The sequence below is a fragment of the Arvicola amphibius genome, chromosome 8 (genome assembly GCF_903992535.2).
Source record: "Arvicola amphibius chromosome 8, mArvAmp1.2, whole genome shotgun sequence".
Classification (NCBI taxonomy): domain Eukaryota; kingdom Metazoa; phylum Chordata; class Mammalia; order Rodentia; family Cricetidae; genus Arvicola; species Arvicola amphibius.
Window position 1 is genome coordinate 109,317,039 of NC_052054.1, and position 21,964 is coordinate 109,339,002.

Genomic DNA, 21,964 nt, shown 5'->3' on the forward strand with positions numbered 1-21,964 from the left:
CGCCCTTCTTATAAGAAGAGGGAAGCTAGAGCTCCTCTTGTGTGACCTACGATGACCAAATCTAGGATAAGACCCTAACCATATTGCAACCTTGTCATCTTGTAAGAGTAATGAAGATATGGGTCGTAGATGCAGGTATCTGAGAAAGATAGGGTGCTCCTGGGGAACCCTGTTAACAGGTTACTGAGGTTACTGTACCAGTGTGCTGCATAGGGAGGCCAGGGAAGGGACGAAGGGACACCAAGAGAACAGCATAGGGGAAGTCACGGGAGCAGAGTGCACAGAAACCCCCATCTGATGCCCTAGGTCTCCAGAGCATGTAAACGATGCCAGGCCGTGCTCTACATACCAATTCTACAAAATGGGAGAACTACTCATCAGGTAGTCCAAGAGGGGACCTTATTGTCCAGATACCTAAGCTTTCTCCTCTGGTTCTCTGTGCAGGTCTTTCAGCTGCACCTGCACACTGTCTCTGCACACTGCATCTGCACACGAGAGCATAGTTAAAACCCCTATTGCTCCCCAAGGCAGACTGATCAAGGTTTCCCAAGCTCGCCGTGAACAGGTGACATAATCTTAAGGCACAGGAACATTCTTTGCTCCTGACTCCAGGCTCCTTGGATGGCTCATCACCTTTTCATCTTCAGTTCTGAAATTCCTCCTGATGTCCAGACTCCTCCTTCCTCCAATAATATGGCAGGACTCTGGAGGCACTGTGAGCCCAGAGGACTCAGGTTTTCACCAGTTGATGTTGGTGATATTGTAGTGACACCTAATGGCGTGCTCTCTGAACTACACTTCCGCATCAAGAAGCGAGGAATTAAAGGGAATGTAAATAATAAACGATAATAATAAATATATGCAGCAGAATGAGAGGTACATTAGACATAACATTTATTTGTAAATTTTAGTTATAGAAGCATCCAGTAGACATGAATATACATTTAAAATTTGTAATGTTGAGGCAGTGATCTAGTGTCTGTGGTGAGAATGGATCTCTGGTCCCAAATTCATTCTAAAGGACATCGTCCTAAACAAATACCAAGTAATATGCATGAGTAATACGCACAAAACATTAATGAATTATAGGTGGTGAATCTGGCCATTACTTTCAGGGAGACATGACAGTTTGGGAAAAGTTAGGTTGGTGTGGTATGGGATAAAAACGCGGGCAGACACCTGAGATCAAAAGGTCTGGGTTCAGAGCTCTACTTCCCCAGGTCCTGGCTGTATGGCCTCAAGCAAATTGCTTCATTCCCTCTGAGGCTTAGAGTCCTCCTTGGGTAATGAGGAAGTAACGAGGTTTTCTGCTTTCTGTGGTTGTAAAGAGCCCATGAGAATAAAGCAGAACACCATATTGAGCTTAAAGCCAATGAAGAACCCAGAACATGGCAGCAGGGTAATTGATGATTGATGTCATCAACATAGTTTTGTTGGGAGGAAAGTAGGGTTTGAGTGACAGATGAAGAAAAGCTCTTGTCATCTCTGGGAAACAAGTGTGAAGTATGAATACCTGGTCACAGGGACTGGGTGGGCTGGGGCAGTGGAGGACACATTATGCCATCAGAGGTAAGGCACCCCAAGGAAAGTACAGACAGAGGGGGGCTAACCAGCTGACCGCTGATTTGGGGGAAAAACTGAGATCAAGAGAGTGAGGGAGACTGACCCTGGGATAACCTGTGCAAAGATGATGTGACCATGACCTGGGGCTTTGCAATTGGATGAAGATGAACTGGACATGTGGCAGAAATTGAGTTAAAAGGACATGAAAGATGTGGTCATGGGAGGGAGAGACAGTGAGTCCGAATGGAACACGGGATGCTGAGTGTACATCAGTCACCACCTGCAAGTACTAGGAAGGAGCCTGGGAGGGAGGAGCCTCACTTTGACATGGTGAGTGTGAATTAGGAAAAAGGCATCGAAGAGACTGTCTAGAAGACTGCTGGGAACTGGGGTTGGGACTAGAAGACGAAACTGAGACCCACGGGAAGAGAAGTCTGAAGTAAATTAGGGTAGATGCTGTTTCCCGGGGAAGCTTCATAAAGGAACAGGGTGCTTGTGCAGATGGCTTCATAAGACAGAAGAGCTCAGCCAGAGAGTGCCTACCTAGCATTCCTCAAGGACTCGAGTTTCCGTTCTCTCCCCAAAGTGAGTGAAGACTACATATAAAACAGATTACAGCCGGGAGTGCTGACATATGCCTGTGACCCCAGCCCTGGAGCCAGGGACCGCTCATTGGCGGTGAGCAGAGGTAAGAGGTTACCGTGTATTCAACAATCAGCTAAATAGAGAGTTAGAGCTAGCCTGGGCTACAGAGTAAGAATGAACTTGAAATTTGTACCCTGGCAATGCTGAAGCATGCATGGCAGCTCGTAGATGGCGATTCTGTTGAACTTGTCCATGATGGGCTTCATGGTCTAAGTTGATGAGGATGACTGACCAGGTCTCTTCCTCAAGAGGGCACCAGATCTCATTACAGATGGTTGTGAGCCACCATGTGGTTGCTAGGAACTGAACTCTGGACCTTTGGAAGAACAGTGAGTGCTCTTAACCATTGAGCCACCTCTCCAGCCTACAGACTGAGTGAGAGCCTGTCTCCAGAAACTGATGATGGTGAGGAGGAGGAGGAGGAAGAGGAAAATATCACTGCAGACACCACAGGGTTTAGAGGGACCCCGCACTATGCCAGTAAAGTAGTGGAAGGCAGAGGGGGTCCTGAGGGAGGATGACCATCCAGGTGGGGATTCAAGTAGCAAGGATGCAGGCTTGATTAAGTTGCGGTCCTGAAGCAAGGTTATGGGCTTGAGTAAGTCGTGGTCCTGAGGCAATTTTCTCATCTGTCTGTATGAGGATAATGTTGCACGACTTACAGTGTTTCTGATTGTATTCTATGAGATAGTAACAGAGAGTGGTCAGCATATAACCAAACCTTTATCCTTCCTGTAATACTTCTGATAGCCAGTGTGTGTGTGTGTGTGTGTGAGAGAGAGAGAGAGAGAAAGAGAGAGACAGACAGACAGACAGACAGACAGACAGAGAGACAGAGACTGTAGAAGGCAGAAGACAATCTCTGATGCCCTTTTACCTCTTGAAATAGTTTACTACTGGTCTGGATTTCATCAAATGAGCAAGGCTGCCTAGTCATAGACCCCAAGGATCTGACCGTACCCACTTCCCCAACTCTGGGACCACAAACCTGTACCTTCCCACCTAGCTTTTAAATATGGGTTCCGGAGCTTAAACTCGGGTCCCTATGTTTGCATAGCAAGTACCTTACCAGCTGAGCCATCTCCCTAGCCCTGTATATGTGTGTGTAGTTGTCAGTTTTCAACCAAACTGCTAAAAATCGCAAAAGACTTTTATCACAGGTGTTCTGGTCTCAGAGAAAAGAGTTCAGTGGCAGCAAAAAGGAGGTTGACTTGAATATTTTGTTTTATTTTTTAGAAATGTATAATTCTTTTTATCTTTTGATTTTTTCTACCTTGTAAAAACAAATGTGATTTTTCTTACTCCTGCTGAGGAACTATTCCTGACTTAGTCAGTTAGCCAGGGACAGACTCCTAAGGACTGTCCTCACTTCCAAGCAATTCTCTATGTGCTCTGATCTTTCTCTTCTGTCCGGATGAGCCAGGAGCCAGGTAGCCAATGATTCATCTGATGACCTGCGCCAGGTTGGCTCTGGAACAGAGGGAAGGAGGTGACCTGGTGGTTTCACACGGCATGCCCATGTCGCTCAAGGGTCAAACTGGTTGTCACCTGATTTTGCTTCCAGTGACTTCACTGTCTCATAATGAAATTCACAAACCACAGAGGCAAATTTTGTGCACATAGTAGGAATAACGTAAATCACTGTTCTCTATTTGAACGTCAGTTGCAGGATTCCATGTGGAATCTGTTTTAATCAAGTCATGAATGATGGGTGGGGACTAGGGATTAGGATCAGTTGGGGCTTTTTAAAACTGTTTCTTAATGATAAAACATTCTTGTGGTGATTGATTCTCTAGTTACAAAAATAACTTTCATGAGCTGTTATTTTTCTTTATTCACTCTTAATTGATTCTAAGATAGCCTTAGAGATAAGCAAGCCTACTTACTTATAAGGAATTTTTTTCCTGACCCCATTTTTATGTGAGCTGATTTGATGAAAATAGGAATTCTTTCTGGTTTACTGTAGATAAATTATTCATTCTAATGGAAAGAACTGTCAGACCACTATTTCAGAGACTAACGTTTGGGGGACTTTTAGACAAATTTAATACAGGCACCCAAGGTTTAATGTGTTTCTTTTAAAATTTAATCATGTAACAAAATAACTAATAATATTAAAAAGCACTAAAATGAAGCCATAAAGTTCATGTATTCAAAGGGAGACATTCCACATTTTATGTGAGTTTTCCACTTGCAAAGTTGCTGTTTAGGGAGGTTGGAATCAAGGCATAATGATATCTATGTCACATTTTGTTAAGACTCTGGCAGGCTTGCAAGCAAGTCTTCTTGCTTCTCAGCAGGGGGCAATCTGGTGGAAGGCCTCAACATTATCTGTCTGTCTGTCTATCTATCTATCTATCTATCTATCTATCTATCTATCTATCTATCTATCATCTATCTATCTATCAACTATCTATTTATTATCTATCTGTCTGTCTGTCTGTCTGTCTGTCTTTTATGCCATGCATCTCTCTTGATCCCATTCATTTCCCTGTCCCTTCTCATCTGCCCTCCACCCCTGCACACACACCCCAAATAAAACAAACTTTAAGAGAGAAAAAAGGAAAATAATAAAATAAAATAAAAAGAGAAAAACTTAAAAATATCCTTATAGAAACTGCAGTGTGACACAATAAGTCACTGTAAACTCCTTTGTCCATATATTCTTACTTGCAAGAGTTCACTGCAAAGAGTCATTGGTCTGGTTTGATGTCTTTGGTTTCTGCTACCCTAGCAATGCTGGGCACTAGCTTGGAGTCCTCTTGGATATCCTGTTGTTGCCCTGTGTTATGGAGATCCTGCAGCTTTGAGTCTGCAGGTCAGGTTCCTTCATATGCTCCAGCAGATCAAAGCTGGGTTGGATGATGGGGTGAGCCAAGTCATATCCTTGGGTCTGGACCTGGGCAGCTGTAGGATTGGCCTGCCAAATATGAAATGGGACATCTCTCTCATGCTCACAACTTCGGGGCTTGTTCACCCACACCTGCACTATCAGGGCTAACTCTCCCGCCCTTATGATCACAGGGCCAGCTCTTCCACCTGCTCCACATATTGATGGGTACAGGGGCAGTCAACTCTCCCCTGCCCATGCTGCCCCAAGGCAGATGGGTAATGAGGACAGCTCTTCTATGCTCACAATTTAGGGGCTTGCTCACCCACACTTGCACTGGCAAGCTTGACTCTGTTGTGCTTTCCTGGTGATTACCATAATGCTTTGAGGTGAGGCCACTGGGGAAGTTAATAGAATAAAATATTATAGTGTAGCCCCATGATTTAATAAGGTGGCTTTATAAGGACAGGGGAGAAAGTAACCCCCCCCCCTGACCCCAGCACACACACTCTTTCTCCCATCATTATGTGGTATAGCTTCCCGGGCTTGGCCAGAGTCTGTACCATGTCGTTTATACCCTGCATGTACTTCCAGAACTATATGAGCCCAAATACATGCATTTTCTGCAATTTATTATTATTATTATTATTATTACTATTAATATTTGTGATACTGGGTATTGGGTCTAGGTCCTCATGTATGCTAGATGTGTGCTCCACCACTGAGCTACATCCTCAGCCGAGATTTCTTCTTTATAATCAATCAGCCTGCCTCTGGTTTGTTTAATTATAGTAGTGAAGGTTGACCAATACACCTTTTTCACCATGTTCTGTCTTCCAGGAGCCCATGTTTCAGTGAGTGTAGGGTTGGGGGAGGGTGAAGGTACAAAGAAGATGGTTCAAATAGTAGAAACGTGTCCTTTTTGAGATCCTGGAGAGGCATCTTAGTCTCAAGGGTAAGGGCAGTAAGTCAAGGGAATGGGTTCTTTCCACAGGAACTTAGAGAGAGAGTCAGCTGAGGACAGGAAGGGAGGGTCCTCCTGAGTCGGGATGCGTGCCCAGAGCTTTGAAGCATAAAAACTTCCCAGAAATGGCCTGAAGTTGGGGTGCATGTTAAGAGCAGGGGCTCGGGTCAGGGGCCCTGGAGGAGGGCTTGGTTCCCTTCAGCAGAACAAACAGCTATTTTCTGCTCCACTGTTTGTTTTTAAAGTATTTTTTATGGTTCCTTCTCTGATCAGGACCCGCTTCCATAGCATATTAAATTGAATTCTATCAGTCTTGCTGCTGTGTTAAATGTTTTCATTCCCCTTTTTCTCTGCAAAATTCCATTAGCTTGCTGGATTCAAGATTGTGTGTCTGAAATGAAAGGCATCAAAGAGATTTATGGCCAGTTAATTGGTTGCCTCTTTCTTAGTTCCCCTTTCTACAGTTGAGAGTTGAGAGTTCATCTTGCTATGTCTCTAAAAACACGTTCTTATAAAGTACTGTATTCACAGAGGACAATTTGGGGAGTTGATGTACAAATTGGTTGCATGATAAAAAGATAATTCCAAACTTAATAAAATAGAATTTGTAGCAGGCATGGTGGTAAACCTGTCTCATCATCCCAGTACTTGGGAGGCAGAGGCAGGCAGATGTCTGTGAGTTCGTGGCCAGCCTGGTCTACAGGATGGGTTCGAGGACAGCCAGGACTGTTTCACAGAGAAACCTTGTCTTAAAAAATCAAAACAACAACAATAACAGCAAAATAGCAGTTGTTTTCTGAGTTCATGTTTAAAAAACAAGGGAACTTTTAAATGTACATCATCTAATCTCTTTTAAAAGGTTAATATTAGATACAAAATTAATCAACATAGGGAAAAAAAGTTATCCGAAGTCATCATTATTCCTTTCGGGTTGTGATCTAAAATGTCTGTGTCATCCATTGCAAATTGATTTACTTTTCCCCTGTTCTCAATGTCTCATAACTCTGCTTTATCATTACTATTTGGTAACACATATGCGTATATCAGAATTCTTAAAAATTCCAATCTTTTAGAATTCTCGATTAACCATTTTGTTGAGGATGGACAAGCATGAAGAAAAAGGGAAACATTTATATAGTTTGATTTTGATTTGCACAGTCTGGGCAGGTGTTAAAGGTTGTAAGTAATTCCCGTGGACTCAGTGACTTAATGGTGACGTGGAAACGGCAGTTGATCTTTATTACAAGGCTCACGGTTGCAGGTTGTGAGATGCACAGGGAGGGGAATGTGACGTTGTCCTGGCTTGGATCTCCCCTCCCACCATTGCTTACATCCCATTCCAGAATCCCGTTGGTAAAGATACAGTCAACAAAAGGCTCTGTCCTGGCTCTTGAGGGTCGGAGCATATGATGCAGTGTTTCGTGGCTTCTCTTTGTCATTTGCACATTTGTTATAATAGCACATATTAACAGTGCCTACCATGTATCACAAGCAGGTACTCTCTAAAACAACTTTAGAGGTTTTATTCTTTTTTATGGCCCTAAGCTATTGCCAGATGAAGAAGCTGAGCATGAGAGAGGTTCAAGGTGTAGTCCAGAAATGTCACAATGAAAGCCCCTTATTGGGTACAATTAATATATGCTAATGAAATATTTTCAGAAGGAACCATGTACTCAAGGACACGCAGCCAGGAAGTGTGGCCTTGAGCTTTGAGCACAGGGACTGAACCTTGGGCCTGGGTCCTCAATCACTGTCTTCCTCATGTTTTCTGCGGCCAAGGGTGGCTCTTGGTTGCTCTTTCGATGACTGTTTGCAAATACTGTCAATTTGGCACATTCTCCCCAGACCCTCACTGCACACCCATGTTTGCTCAGCCGAGTTTAACTGCCCACACCTGTGTCTCTCGGTCAGCTTCCCAGCCTCAGAGAGGACCACCCTGGTTCTCAGTCCCAGGCGGGATGACCAGGAACTGACCTCCCATCAGGGGCTCCTCTAGCTGTCCATGGAAATGACTGACTTGGTTTCCTCTCTTCTTGGGCTGCGCTCTTGTGTTCCCTCTCTCTTCTTTTACCTTCCCAGCTGCTGTTCTTTCACGTTGTCATGGTACTCGGTACTGTAGTATTCCAAAACTCAGCTGGGTGACACTACGTGGAGCTTTGTTGTGAGAAGTCAATCAATGTGTTCGCCCCATCTCAGGCCAGTGGGTTTTCACAAGACTGTTTATCCTGCTATGGCAAATGATATTGTTCTTTGCATTATTGCTTGTGGTTCCTTCACTAGGATCCAGTTAAAACCTTTGTATCATCTTGCCTGTATGACTGGGATTGGCTCAGTCCGGCACCACTATCTAAACAGGATCCAAGTTTAGTAATGGTTAGGTCTCAGTTGTCACTTATGCTCTCTGGGGTGTTCTCTTGAGTAGAGGGGATCATAGTAAGGTATTCTGGCATTCATGCGTATATGCTGTTCTGGTGAGAAAGCCTGGCTATTGCCCTGGTTTTAGGGGTGTTGCTGGCAGTGTGGCGCAGGGGCATGGGTTCCTGCAGGTCCATGAAATGAAGACTCAGAGACACTTAGAGAATGAACTTAGCCTTAGCAGCCACAGGGGTCCTCAACCTAGGTGAACTGAAACACCTGCCCTTAGCCCTTCAGCATTTTTATTTTTCCCTATGTTTACACTTTTGCCAGTAGATTTCCATATCTCAAAACAGCCTGAATGAAGCTTCAATGCAAAAATACAATGCCAAATGCAAATACCTGATTCAGGAGGTACCACGGTTTCCTGGGTTGCCTTTAACCAGTTTTGCATAGGCTTTGTATCCATGGGAAACTCTCAGACAAGGGCAACAAAAGGTATCTGTAACACAAAGGATGGATTAGGGTTGTTTGCTAACTCTGGAGCAAGACAAAGTATGGCCCAGAGAGGGTTATGGCTAGCTGTGGTGGTGGGGGAGGGGTGCTTGCTATCTCTGGCACCAGGTCGGTGAAAATTTCTGTCATATAGGAGAACATCTGGCTGTATGAACCCTTCCAATTGCCAGCACACAGTACTTCCTTCACATAACCACACAGGAGTAGGTACCCCAAACAAATGGAAATGACACCTGGGTATCTCAGAGTTTTAAACAGAGAGCGCTCTGCAAGAAATACTTTTTCCAAGAACCCTGTTATGAGTGTTATTGGGACAAAGGGTTATAAACTATCTTGTTCTTAATGGATTTTAGAAAATTTGAAGAGTCACAAAAGCTCACAGCCCAACTTTAATCTGAATTAAGTGAATCTGAAGGGTGTTTTCAAACTCTAAGGAGGTGTAAAACATGCTAAGATGGTAGCTAGCACCTTTGCCACCACAGTATGTGGCAGACCCCCGTGCACTGGTGACAGCTTTGTTACTCAGCAGTCATTGCAAACTTCTCTCAGTCTACTGTCAGGACTGTAGCCCAAGACAGCAAAGCAAGTTATTCAATGCAACAAGAATCCAATACACTTTCTACCCACATCCAATTCAGAATGTTGAGACACTGCCATTTGAACAAACTGATTCTATATTTCTCTATTTCTGAGTCCATTAAAATAGCCTCTCTGTTTTCATGGGTTAATTATTGTAAAACAAAATAATCAAACTTGAATTTCTGCATATCAAAATTACGTTTTTTAAAGCTTGTTTTTATTATGTATACAGTGTTCTGCCTGCATATATGCTTGCACACCAGAAGAGGGCACCAGATCCCATTATAGATGGTTGTGAGCCACCATGTGGTTACAGGGAATTGAATTCAGGACCACTGGAAGATCAGCCAGATCAGCCAGTGCTCTTAACTGTTGTGCCATCTCTCCATCCCCTTAAAATTATGTTTTAATAGAACTATTTTTCCAAAATCACCAACTGTACATGGCCTTAGGTGGAGGGCAGTTAAAGTGAATGTGTGATCAGGCTAAGATTGTCATACTTGTGGTCAACATCACCAGCAGTCCATCTGTCCCTCAAGAGTGTGGGAATGGACAGAAGTAACCCAAAAACAATTCCGTCCTTATTATTTCTCTTACGAAATATTTATTTAAAACCTACTTATATGTGTATCTACCTGTGTGTATGTGTATGTGACTGCAAATGGCTATAAAGGTCAAAGAGGGTCCTGGATCCCCTGGAGCTGAAGTTACAGGCAGCTGGGAGCCACATACTTTGCACGGAGCTGGACTGCAGGGATTGCACAGAAAGCATTGTCCAGACAGTGACTGAGAAATGAGCTAAAAGCAGCTACAGAGCTGGGCAGTGGTGGTGCACACCTTTAATCTAAGCACTCAGGAGGCAGCCGTAGGTGGACCTCTGAGTTCGAGGCCAGTCTGGTCTACAGAGAGAGTTCCAGGATAGCCAGGGCTACACAGAGAAATCCTGTCTCTTGGGAGGAGGAAGCAGCTATAGGAAAGAAGATCATTATTCCTTTGAATTATATAAACAATCAGGCATTTTCTCCTTTACTAATGATTGTGTTCTTTACGTGGTAACAGTAACAGTTTGATGTTTTTACTTCTGTGATTCATGAGACATCCCAAGACCGACAAGTGCAATTGGCAGTGGAAAAATAATAGCAGAGCTTTAATCCACTTACATCTGCGAACATGCATATGTCCCCTTGTACACATACACATACATGTACATATGCACATATGCATGTGCATGCATACATACATGCACACATGTATATATGCACACCAGAATGCAAATTTATCACAGAGCTAAAAATCCACTTGAAAAGGCAATGCCATAGCTTCTACTTAAATTAGACAATCAATTGTGTTTCTATTAAAATTTGCTCGGCTCTAGTGTTCTGATTTTCCTATACTCACAGGGAAGCGCCTACATGAGCAAACCCAATGGCTTCCTTTGCTCTCCTTTCACCTTCAGGGTCAACCAGGACCACTGGGGCCACAGGGACCAATAGGGCCCTTGGGACCCCCGGGACCCATTGGCATTCCAGGAGAGAAAGGACTGAGAGGTGTCAGTGGCTTGCCTGGAGCAGCAGGAGAGAAAGGAGACAAGGTGAGTCAGTTAGCATCTCATCAGTCCCCAACGCTCAGGGTCTGTTTTACTTAAAATTCTGAGCACAATCTTATTAGTATTTAAAAGAAAACTTCCCGGGGTAGGCAAACTTCAAATCTCAGCAGCTGTTAAAAGGAGGAGAATAGACAGAAGGGGAAAATACCCATGCAGTCTAAGCAGGCATGGAGGCATAGAGGCCTGGAACATGGAGGTGAGATAGACAAGCAGCCACAGGACAGGTAGGAGAACTTCAGAAAAAAAAAGGGTAAGGAAGCCTAAAACATTGGGGAAGCCCAGAGTGTTAGGGTAAGCCTGCATAGAGAAGAGAAATCTAGACATCTGAGTTCACACTCTTCTAAATAATTTAAGACAGTGGGCAGCTTTGAGAAGCTGCACGCCTGTAGCCTGCTGCACCATGGATAGGGATTCGGGAAGGAAAGGTATATTATCTCACTAAAGGACAAATTGCTCTACCCACCTCTTTATAACACTTAGGCTCAGGAATACCGCATGACTGTACCTGGTCAAAAACTAAGAGTACAGCAGGACTCCGTGGTAACCAGTCTTTTTCTCAGCCCCTCTCCCAAGGAGCAAGCCCTTCTAGAACATTTCTCCGATCTGTAAATGTGAACACAGAGGACTGGCATTGTTCATCTGCTTTCCAAACTTCCCAAACAAAGTATTATGTGTGCCAAGCTGAACCTTTAATTTCTCAGTCAACAGTATGTCTTAGCGATCATCCTATGTTAATTTCTTAATCCACATTTATTCCTTGAAAAATACCAAAGGGTATACCATCCTATATGTAAAACCATAGCTTATTTCGTGTTAATGAAAATGTGAAATGCTTTTGCGATTCAGTGTAGTGCCAGGGCAGGGACGCAACGCCATCAATTGCTGTTGCTCACATTAAGAGTCTGTTGTCCTGGGAAGAATTCTGAGGGCTGGAGGTTGACAGGATATTCAGTTTGGGTTGGTTCTGCCAAGTCGCCTTCCCAGGTCCATATAACCGAGTGTGAAAGGATTGCTTCTTAGACATTGAGGCCTGGACCAATCAGCCTAAAAAGAAGTGACAATGACTGCTAAGGGGTTTGGATTTGGGGTCATCAACTGTTCATAGTTTCAAATAGCCATACTTGCCAATCTAATAATCTACTCATTTTTACATCTCTGTTTCATATTTTGAAATAGGGTCCAACTGGTGTCCCTGGATTTCCAGGTTTGGATGGCGTACCAGTGAGTGTCCCCACATTTTTCTCATTGTTTTAAGAAAGGAATAAAAGCAGTCACTAGGAGCTTTAAAGTGAAGCAGAGTAAGGTGTCAGAGCTTGGGAGGCTGAGGCAGGAGGATTACGAGCTTGAGACAATTCTGGTTTACATGATAAGAATCTATCTTAGAGGGAAAAAAAGGGGAAGGGGGAAACGACAAAATCCCTGAAAAATATATTTTCAAAATAGATGTGCGCTTAGTTCTTTAAAGACTGCTTACTCTTCAAATGTGCAATAATTCCCAAACTAAAACATTTTACACAAAGAGCAAAGTCTTCAAAGACATTAAAAAACAAGTTCAGAATAGATGCTAGATATTTATTGTCATGCTCAGTGCTCTGGAATGAAATGTGTGCCCATAACAGAAACCTCATCTTCTGGTGGGTCCCAGCTTTGCAAATGACGCTGAGAGTCATACAGTACAGAAGCCTGGGAGAAGGAGGAAGTGGGGCTTGGGGAACTTCACAATGCAGCCAAGACTCGGGATTTCAAGGAAGGTTTTCTCCTAAGCTGGAGAGTTACTGAAGCTAAATGAACTTACCATGGACATAGTACATTTCTAAATTGTGATTTCACGATCTGGCTCTTTTAGAAAACCTCACAAAGTAAAACGAGTAAACAAGTGTGCCCTAAGTTCTGTAGTTTGGGGTCCATGTTGCATAGCCTTTGTGTTAGGGTTTTCTTGCAGAAATATTTCGCTTAGAGTTTTGTCCTCTACAGGGTCACCCAGGACCTCCCGGACCCAGAGGCAAACCTGGCGTGGATGGTTTCAGTGGCTCAAGAGGTGATCCAGGATTTCCAGGAGAAAGAGGCGTGCCTGGCCCAGTAGGGCCCCCTGTAAGACACCATTAGCGCAATCTAGAGTGATCTAAGTAAAAAGGCTATCCTGGGAACAGCTTGGTGTATTAGGGAAGTGGAGTCAACGCAGCTTTGCCTGCCGCATGGTGAACTAACCTGGGTGATTGCCGAGGGGGGTGGCAAGGTGGGCAGAACCAGAACACGTCGGGGCGTCACAGGCTGTGGAAGTAAACTAGATTTTCTTTCCCATGCTGTAAGAAGACCCTGAGTGGCCTTAAGAAGGGTTGTGATCTAACGGGTTTCATTAAGGTCTTTCTAGTTCCTGTACAAAGACTGGAAGGGGCAGTTTACCAAAACTTCCACTCCCACCATTTAGGGTAAATTTGTCTTTAAATACAGCTTCAGCAAGGGACACTTTTGTATTCTCACCATGCCCCTCCCTGCCTCTCTCACTTAAGTAAAAATCTGACATAATTTGGCCTGGGATAAAATGCATTATATGAAATCCTCAAAGAATGATTAAAAATTGAGAAAAATATTTAATAAATAAAAATATGCATTCCCTTAAGAAAAAGTTGACTTCCTCTATATGGCTGTAAACCTGAAAAGCCTTTCCACTTTGCCATTTAAATAGCTCTTCTCAAATCCTCCCAGAAGGCTTCTTATCGGCACTGCCCGAGCCATCCACTTTCCCTCCGTTCGTCTTGCCTGTGCTCTAGACTGAAGAAGAACTGGTCTGAACATAGAACTCGGAAGGAATTCCAGGCTGTCACCTCTCTTAATATCACATAAAAATCATTTTGGATGTTAAGGTTCTCAGTCAAGCGCTCTGCTCTAGTCTCAGCCATTTGACAGTCCAGCGCAGTGAGATGAATGCACACATCCCCAGTTCTTCCAACAGGACCAGACCTCCTTCTACTGAACCAGGCATTTCAGAGAGCAGGGCTCTCAGTGGTAGCTTTTCCACAGCAAGCAGTACTGACTACAGTGTTGGAATGTCACAACAGTCCCTTTGTTAAGCAGTGATTGTTTCTTCTGACCACCCTGCCTATAAACTGAAACTGTTCATGAATGCTAAAGCTACCCAAAGCAACCTCAGCCACAGATGGGAAAGCTGTTATTGTCTTGTGACCTTTTAAGTGTTTCGGTAAACTGTGAAAAATTCTCTCACCGTCACTCATAAATACATGGAGAAATGAAAAAAAAATAGAACTAATATTTATGCAGCACTTTGTAATTTTAAACACTGAGAATTAAAGTATTGAGTTAGTCTCTAAAAAAAGTTCTCAACAGTGCTTCCATTTTTTATGTCATATAACATATATAGCACCAAGTTAATCTTTTTTTTTTTATGCTGTGACAAAATGTCACCCTCTTTCTAAGTTTTGGTAAGTCTTCATCATTGAGAAATATCACCCTCAGTTTCTCCAGTGTGAAGCTGTTGTCTGAGTCACTGTCTTTCCGTCATGGCCACTGTGGTCTCTGGGGATGAGTCCATTGGGTGTGCTCTGGCGGCCATGTTTTCTCCAACTCCAGTTACACTTGGAGTTTCGTTTGCAACATTTTAAATGCTTTTTTGTGTTTGTTTCCCTTTCATCTTTGAAGACTAATTCCCTCTCTCAAGTAGCTATTTTTGTAAAATGTTACTTGAGTTTATCTCTGAGATCTAAGTGTTGTACTAGACCTCTCTCTCTCTCTCTCTCTCTCTCTCCTCTCTCTCTCTCTCTCTCTCTCTCTCTCATTACTCTCTCTCAATTTCTTCTCTCTCTCTCTCTCATCTCTCTCTACATCTTCTCTCTACATCTCCATCCTCTTCTCTCTCTCTCTCTCTCTCTCTCTCTCTCTCTCTCTCCCTCCATGTCTGAATAAAAGATGTACAGTCACACTCCTGTAGGCAGACTCCCAACCCTGTTCTTGTAGACAAATTAAATAAAACTCACAAGGTCACCAAAAGGACACAAAGGTAGAAGAGACATAGCTGGGAAGAGAGAGAGATGAACAGATGTGAGAGGGGACAAGAGAGAGGGACAGGGCGCCTATGAATGAGATACATTATGAACATGAATGAAAATGCCATGATGAAACCCCTTCTTATACATAATTAGGGTTTGCTAATGATGCATTAAAATAAAAAAAGAGTCAGGAGTGGACAAAGATGTGCAGTGATCAATCATGGTAGGCTTATGTGATCAATCACAGCGAGCTTTGAAACACATGATGCCATCAGTCACTGATCATGACTGGTCTGTTATTCTTGTAGTGGTTTGTGGACCGAGGAGCTAGCAGTGAAGCGAAGTTTTTAATCTGGGGATCAAACCCAGGACCTTGGGCTGGCTGGACAAATGTTCTGCCTCCAAGTTTCAACGCTAACCTGTGTGCAGCTCTTCGGTTGATTTTCGTCACCGTAACTGTCTTAACTCAGTGTGGAACTGAGATCCCTGCAGACTGGAACTGTAGAAAGCCACGTCTGACTGCAGGGGCCAAACTGATTCCTCAAGGGGGCAGTTGATGTGACTTACTAGGAAGTCACTGAGGCTCTCCCCCTGGAAACAAAGGGAGCTGCTTTGGCGAGTGGGATCAACTTGGAAAGTTATACTCCTTTACAGAGAGCTTGATAATATGAAGAAGGCAGACATTCTGTGTGACAAGTCAATGCGTATAATATGTTAACGGGGATTTTAAGTTGTATATAGGAAAATTAGAATGAAATTCTTTGAGCTGTTTATCTACCTTTAAAAGTGTTCTAAACAGCTAGACATCGTGGTTCAGGCCTTTAATCTCAGCCCTTGGGAGGTTAAGGCAGGCAGATCTCAGGGTTCTTGATAATCTACAGCTACATAGTGACGCGTTGTCTCAAAAACCAGCCAGCCCACCAACCAACCAACCAACCAAACAAACAAACAAACAACAAAACTCTCTAGGCAAGCTAGCACCCTCACAAAGGGAAGAGGCTATTAATTTGAAAGACAGCCTTACAAAGGTTGTGTAAGATCAATTTTGAATACAAATACTGAAAGGAGTCAAGTAAATGCTCTTAAAAATTATTTCTGTATCAAAAATAAAATTGCAAAATTATTTATTTTTAAGAATACCTTCTTGCATTATATTATGAGAAGAATGCAGTCTTTCTGCCTCATGACTAGCAACTAAAACTATCCATTAGTGGGTCATCTTCCTTCAGGACTGCCTTCGCAGATGCAACTGAAGGTCTGAGAAACCTGTACGCAAACCAGTAAGACCAGGTAGATGATAAATCCACCCCAGGTAGATGGTTACAATGCTTTTTATAATTGGTGACTAGTATTTTATATAGAAAAGAAAACAGGGAAACAGCAATCCACTCTTTCCTAACGAATCTTTCCTTTTCAGGGACAGCCTGGGGAAAATGGAGAAAAAGGAAGATCGGTGTTCATTTCTGGTGGCATTAAAGGTATTCAGGTGAGTGTTATATCCTTCACCATGGGTTTGTCAGAGTCTTTCTCCCAATGGGAAATGCATGAGCAGAGGTTCAAAGTTATATTGGATGTACTGATTTTTTTCTTTTTGGTCATTAACCTGACAGAACAAGAAGGCTCAGTTCCTCTTGTATGAAAGTATTGACCTTCATGTCTTTGACTGTAGATTTCCTTGCCACTTACACATTCAGAATTATAAGGACATATTTATTTTGAGGTTCCCCAGGCTCATCTGTTATTTGGGTCATGTAGTCACTGGTGAGGAGTGACCTGAGAATCTCAGGTCACTCACTAAGAACCTTAAGGTGGCCCTGGTTGAACAAGAATTATGAAACTAAGACCACAGAAGTAACTAGACCTAAACATGGGTAAAATCTGAAATTGTCCTTTAAGCATAAGGAGTTTAGAAAGACCCTGTGTCCAGGAGCATGCATACACTCTGATCATTACACAAAGCAACCAAACCTTGGCACAAGGTTGAGAGTTAGGTCTGGATGCTGCAGCAATGAGGGGCTCTTCTTCAATCCCTTCCTGCCACTCCAGAGCCGTGGTTCCCAACTTTCCTAAAGCTGCAACCCTTTAATACAGTTCCCCATGTTATGGTGACCCCCAACCAGAAAATTATTTTCATTGCTGCTTCATAACTGCAATTTTGCTTTTATGAACAGTAATGTAAATACCTGATATGTAGACTCCAGAGGGGTCGTGACCCATAGGTTGAAAAGCACTACTGTACAGCAAGGCCCCATACAGCCACTAGACCAGAGATAGGTATATTGTGAGAACATAGGACTTTTAGACCAAGATGGTAGTGTAAGAGGAGCAGAAGGACAACCCACATCCTTCTTCTACGTTGTCTTGACTGTAAGCATTGCAGCTCAGATGGGAAGGTATTCTGACAGTCAGAAGCTAAGGAACGCCACAAAGTCAATGTAAGCTAGGAGGATACAGCTCTGCTCCAGGGAAAAGTGTCCCCAGTGCAAGGGTAACAGCTCTGCTCTGCTAGGAGAAAGGGTTACAGTTCTCCCCCATTCTACTCTGCTCTGGCTCCTGTGAAAGTTGTTACAGCAGGGCTCTGCTCCTGAGAAAATGTTACACCACACAACAAACCTCAGTCGAGGAGATTTATTGGGAAGGAAAACTCCAGGAGGGTGGCTGTCTCTGGGGTGAGGATCAGCAGCAAACTGAACAGGGTACAGAGTTTATACAGAGTTTCTTGGGGGGCTGGGCAGGGCATTCTATCTTTGAATTAGTGGGTTTTTATAGCCTGATTCTGGGGCAGGCTCCGGGATTGGTGGGATTTCATGCTCAGGGATTGGTGGGATTTCAAACCCTGGTCCTGGGGTTGAGTCAGGGTCAGGGTGTTTCTCCTTGGCCCCTTTTACCCTATACTGACTCCAACAACCTTGTTCTGGCCTCCAGTAGGTAGACAGGAGAGCAAATGAAGGAAAACAGCTGTGTGGAGCCCTTCTGTGATTGTTTTCTCAACACTGACAAAGTGAATTTGCTGCCTATCTTGCTTAGTGCAGATCATTCTTGCTCTACTTGTCTTTCTGGGTCATCTGTGTCCTAGAAAACATCCCTCCTCCTTTGGGAACCCTGATGGCTCCTTGGCCTGGAGAGGGAGGGAGTGGGGGTATGGGTAGAGGGAAGGGGAGGGAAGGGGGAGGAGAGGGGGAGGAGATGGAAATTTTCAATAAAAAAAAATCCCTCCTCTTGTAAAATAGTATAATGTTGTCATTGCAGGGAGACCCCGGGGACCCAGGACTGCCCGGCTTGCCAGTAAGTCTCCCAAGAAGACCATGGGCATCTGTCTTCTCTTCTGATAGCTCTATAGATGTTAAGCACAATGTGACCAGCCACAAAAAGTGTGGGACCTACCTAGAATAAAACTGTGATCTCTTGTCAACATTAAAATTTTCATAGTACTGACATGGGAGTGTTAAGTCTAGTTCACCCACCGGGAAGCACTGCTGAACCTCAGAAAGCTGCCTTTTATCCCTACTCCCCATTGTGTGGTCATGATCATTTAGTACTGTTAGGCATTTATTGGCCTTTACAAAATTAACTTTTAGAAGCACACACACACACACACACACACACACACACACACACAGAGAGAGAGAGAGAGAGAGAGAGAGAGAGAGAGAGCCTCCTACATAAATGCAGCAATTGGAATTTTATCCCACTTCTCTAAGATTTTTGCCTGATAAATTAGTGACTGTTTATTGCTATATTGCCCACTTTCATCTCCCCGTAGTTTGTAATTCAATGATCACATTAGCCTTTCATTTTATCAGTGTTTGCAAGATTGGAACTGAAAGCAGTTTTACCTCCCAGCGATTATTCACAGACTCACATTTCCAGGCCCATTCCCTAACTGATGTGAACTGTAGAGAAGGGGGCACTGCTCTCCCCAGCCTTCTGGAACTGCTCGGCCATCCCTGCCATCTGCCAGAGTGTAAGCCATGGTGCTGGCAACTCACATGAGACAGGAAATTTCTTATGTCTGAACCGTCTTGATCCTGAGCTGGGGACAGTGTTTCCATTCACTTTGGTCCTCTAGGCCACATTTCAAGAGTATTTTTAAAAGTACAAATACATTACATAGATCTAATCTACATGGGAAGAAGAAAAAGACAAGATCTCCTGGGTAGATTGGGAGCATGGGGACCTTGGGGAGAGGGTTGAAGGGGAGGGGAAAGGAAGGGAGGGAAGCAGAGAAAAATGTAGAGCTCAATAAAAATCTATTTTAAAAAGTACAAATACATTAATATCTAAATACGGGGCAAGAGAGATGGCTCAGTGGTTATAGAGCACTGGCTGCTCTTGCAGAGAACCTGATCTCAGTTCCTAGCACCCACCTGGAATCTCATGACTGTCTCTAATCCTAGGTCTAGGACAATGATTCTCAACCTGTGGGTCTTGACCTATTTGGAGGTAGCATATCAGATATCCTGCATATCAGATACTTACATCATGATCCACGACAGTAGCAAAATTACAGTTATAAAGTAGCAATGAAAATAATTTTATGGTGGGGGTCATCACAACATGAGGAACTGTATTAAAGGGTCACAGCATTAGGAAGGTTGAGAACCACGGCTCTAGGGGATCCCTGTTCTGGCCTCTGCAGGCAGAAGGTACATAGGTAAATATTCCTGGGCATAAACTAAAAAAGATTTTCAATATGAATGTTACCCAAGACTGATATAAAGAGACATCTTGAGATGTATAAAGTTGTATTAGAATTAGGAAGAACTAATGAAGTTCTTTTGTTTCTGGATTTAATTATTACAAGTTTTGGGTTGTGTGATGCTGATTGTTCTCTTGAGCTGAATGGAACCCTACAGGAGAGTGTGTCACCCTTACTGGAAGGCTGCTCCCACCTCTGCTGAAGATGAGTGTATGTGGGGGACTGAATGCTTTGCAGGCTCATATCTGCTTGAGGTTACATTCCATCCTGTCTGCAAGAGATAATTGTGGTTTACACAGTACATATACTGATCTCTCTCTCTTTCTCTAGGGATCTAGGGGTGTCCAAGGATCAACAGGGCCCATGGGGTATGCTGGTGCACCAGGGCCTGCAGTAAGTACAGCTCTGCCGATGCTGTCCCTCTGTAGACAACAGTGCAGCACTGAGAACAAAGCTGCATTCTTGAGTCAGGCTAATGAACCACACTTATAGGCAGGAATTCATCTTGGTGCGTAGGTCTCCCATTGGAAGTCACTCCCTACACAGAAAAAGAGCCCATTCATGTTTAAAAGTCCATTGTGTGTGCCTGCCTGCCTTCCTTCCTTCCTTCCTTCCTTCCTTCCTTCCTTCCTTCCTTCCTTCCTTCCTCCCTCCCTCCCTCCCTCCCTCCCTCCCTCTCTCTCTCTCTCTCTCTCTCTCTCTCTCTCTCTCTCTCTCTCTCTCTCTCTCTCTTTCTTTCTTTCTTTCTTTCTTCAAGACTGGGTTTCTCTGTGTAACATCCTGGCTATCCTGGAACCCACTTTGTAGAGCAGGCCGGCCTTTGCTTCTGGAGAGCCTGGGCTAAAAGGCATGCACCCTCACACCAGGCTTATCATTTTTAAATGACAGATAACTGTGCACACAGAGCTAGAATGATTATTTTCCATATGAGCCTGAGGGATTGAGTCCTACTGCAGAACTCACATAAAGAATCAAGCATGCTTCTTGGCTCCTGTCATAAAGGTGGCACATGCTTCTGTCCCAGTGCTGGGGGACAGATACAGGTAGAACTCTGAGGCTACCTGACTAGCTGGCCCAGCCTAATTAATGAACCCCAGATTTCAGTGGGAGACACTGTCTCTAACAGTAAGAAAGGGCATCTGAGATGGATCATGGTCTCCACATACACCACACACATGCACCTCCATACCCATGAGCACTTCCATGCACACATACGTAGCTGTATGTATTTATGAGGTATACCGTGATATTTGGATGCATCCATCTAATGTGCAGTGATAAAATCAGGATAGTTAGCACATCCATCACCTGTAACATACATCCTTCCTTTGTATTGGAAGCATTTAAGATCTTCAGTAGTCATTTTGTAATGTGTGACAAATGATTGTTGAGCGTCACTTCACTGTGGTGTAGAGCCAGCACCCAATCCTTTCAACTAACTGAATCTTCATTCTCATTGGCTAGCTCTTCTTCATGCCCTTCTCCCTATCCAGCCTCCCCAGACTCTGGCAATCACTATTTTTCTCCTTACTTCTAGGAGATCACATTATTATCATCCTTATAAGAATGAGATTGGCTCGAGCAACTTTAAAATCAGATGTGTCTTCTAGTTGAGACTTGGGGTGACCATGGAAGATATTCTGATGACTATGGCTGCTAATATTTTTTTCCCGTTGATTTAGGGACCTATAGGTCATCCTGGGAGCCCTGGGTTGAAGGTAAGTTCTGGATCAAATCCGTCATCAGAACTCGGCCTCAGGGAGATGACTGGTCATTGACACTCCTCTCAATCACTTCCTTCCCTTTTGAGTAAGCCTTAATGATCCGCACAGATAGAAGTCTTAATCGCTTGTAATTGTCTTTTTAAAACTAGAAAGCAATTAGATTTCTTTCTTTTTTTTCTTTCAGGGAAATCGTGCTGTGGGAATAAAGGGGCAAAGGGGAGACCCGGTAAGGAGCCCTTGTGTGGAGGAGCAAATGTTGAGATGCCTTCTCTAGCAATAGAGGCTGTTGTGACCATCTGTGCTCACTGTATCCTCATCGTTCAACTTCATAGCTCAAGCTCCTCCTTGCTGACCTAGTTTACCCTTAGCTGTAAACATAATACCCCGAGCTCTGACAAAACACAATTCTGGTGCTAGGAAGTAACTTCATGGGTAGGGTACTCTAGGAAAGTGATTTAAGGTGGTGGCTTCTCTGGACT

At 43.7% G+C, this 21,964-nt stretch overlaps 1 protein-coding gene across 1 annotated transcript in view; it reads left to right on the forward strand.

Annotated features, from left to right (window-relative positions):
* The window catches only part of Col4a4 (collagen type IV alpha 4 chain), a 121,775-nt gene that overhangs the window by 29,018 nt on the left and 70,793 nt on the right, over positions 1 to 21,964 (forward strand). Inside the window, exons 5-12 of the mRNA XM_038339472.1 lie at positions 10,909 to 11,043; positions 12,235 to 12,279; positions 13,033 to 13,149; positions 16,480 to 16,548; positions 18,312 to 18,347; positions 20,092 to 20,154; positions 21,444 to 21,479; positions 21,670 to 21,711. Coding sequence (XP_038195400.1) covers positions 10,909 to 11,043; positions 12,235 to 12,279; positions 13,033 to 13,149; positions 16,480 to 16,548; positions 18,312 to 18,347; positions 20,092 to 20,154; positions 21,444 to 21,479; positions 21,670 to 21,711 — 543 coding nt within the window. The remainder of the gene's footprint in view (positions 1 to 10,908; positions 11,044 to 12,234; positions 12,280 to 13,032; positions 13,150 to 16,479; positions 16,549 to 18,311; positions 18,348 to 20,091; positions 20,155 to 21,443; positions 21,480 to 21,669; positions 21,712 to 21,964) is intronic.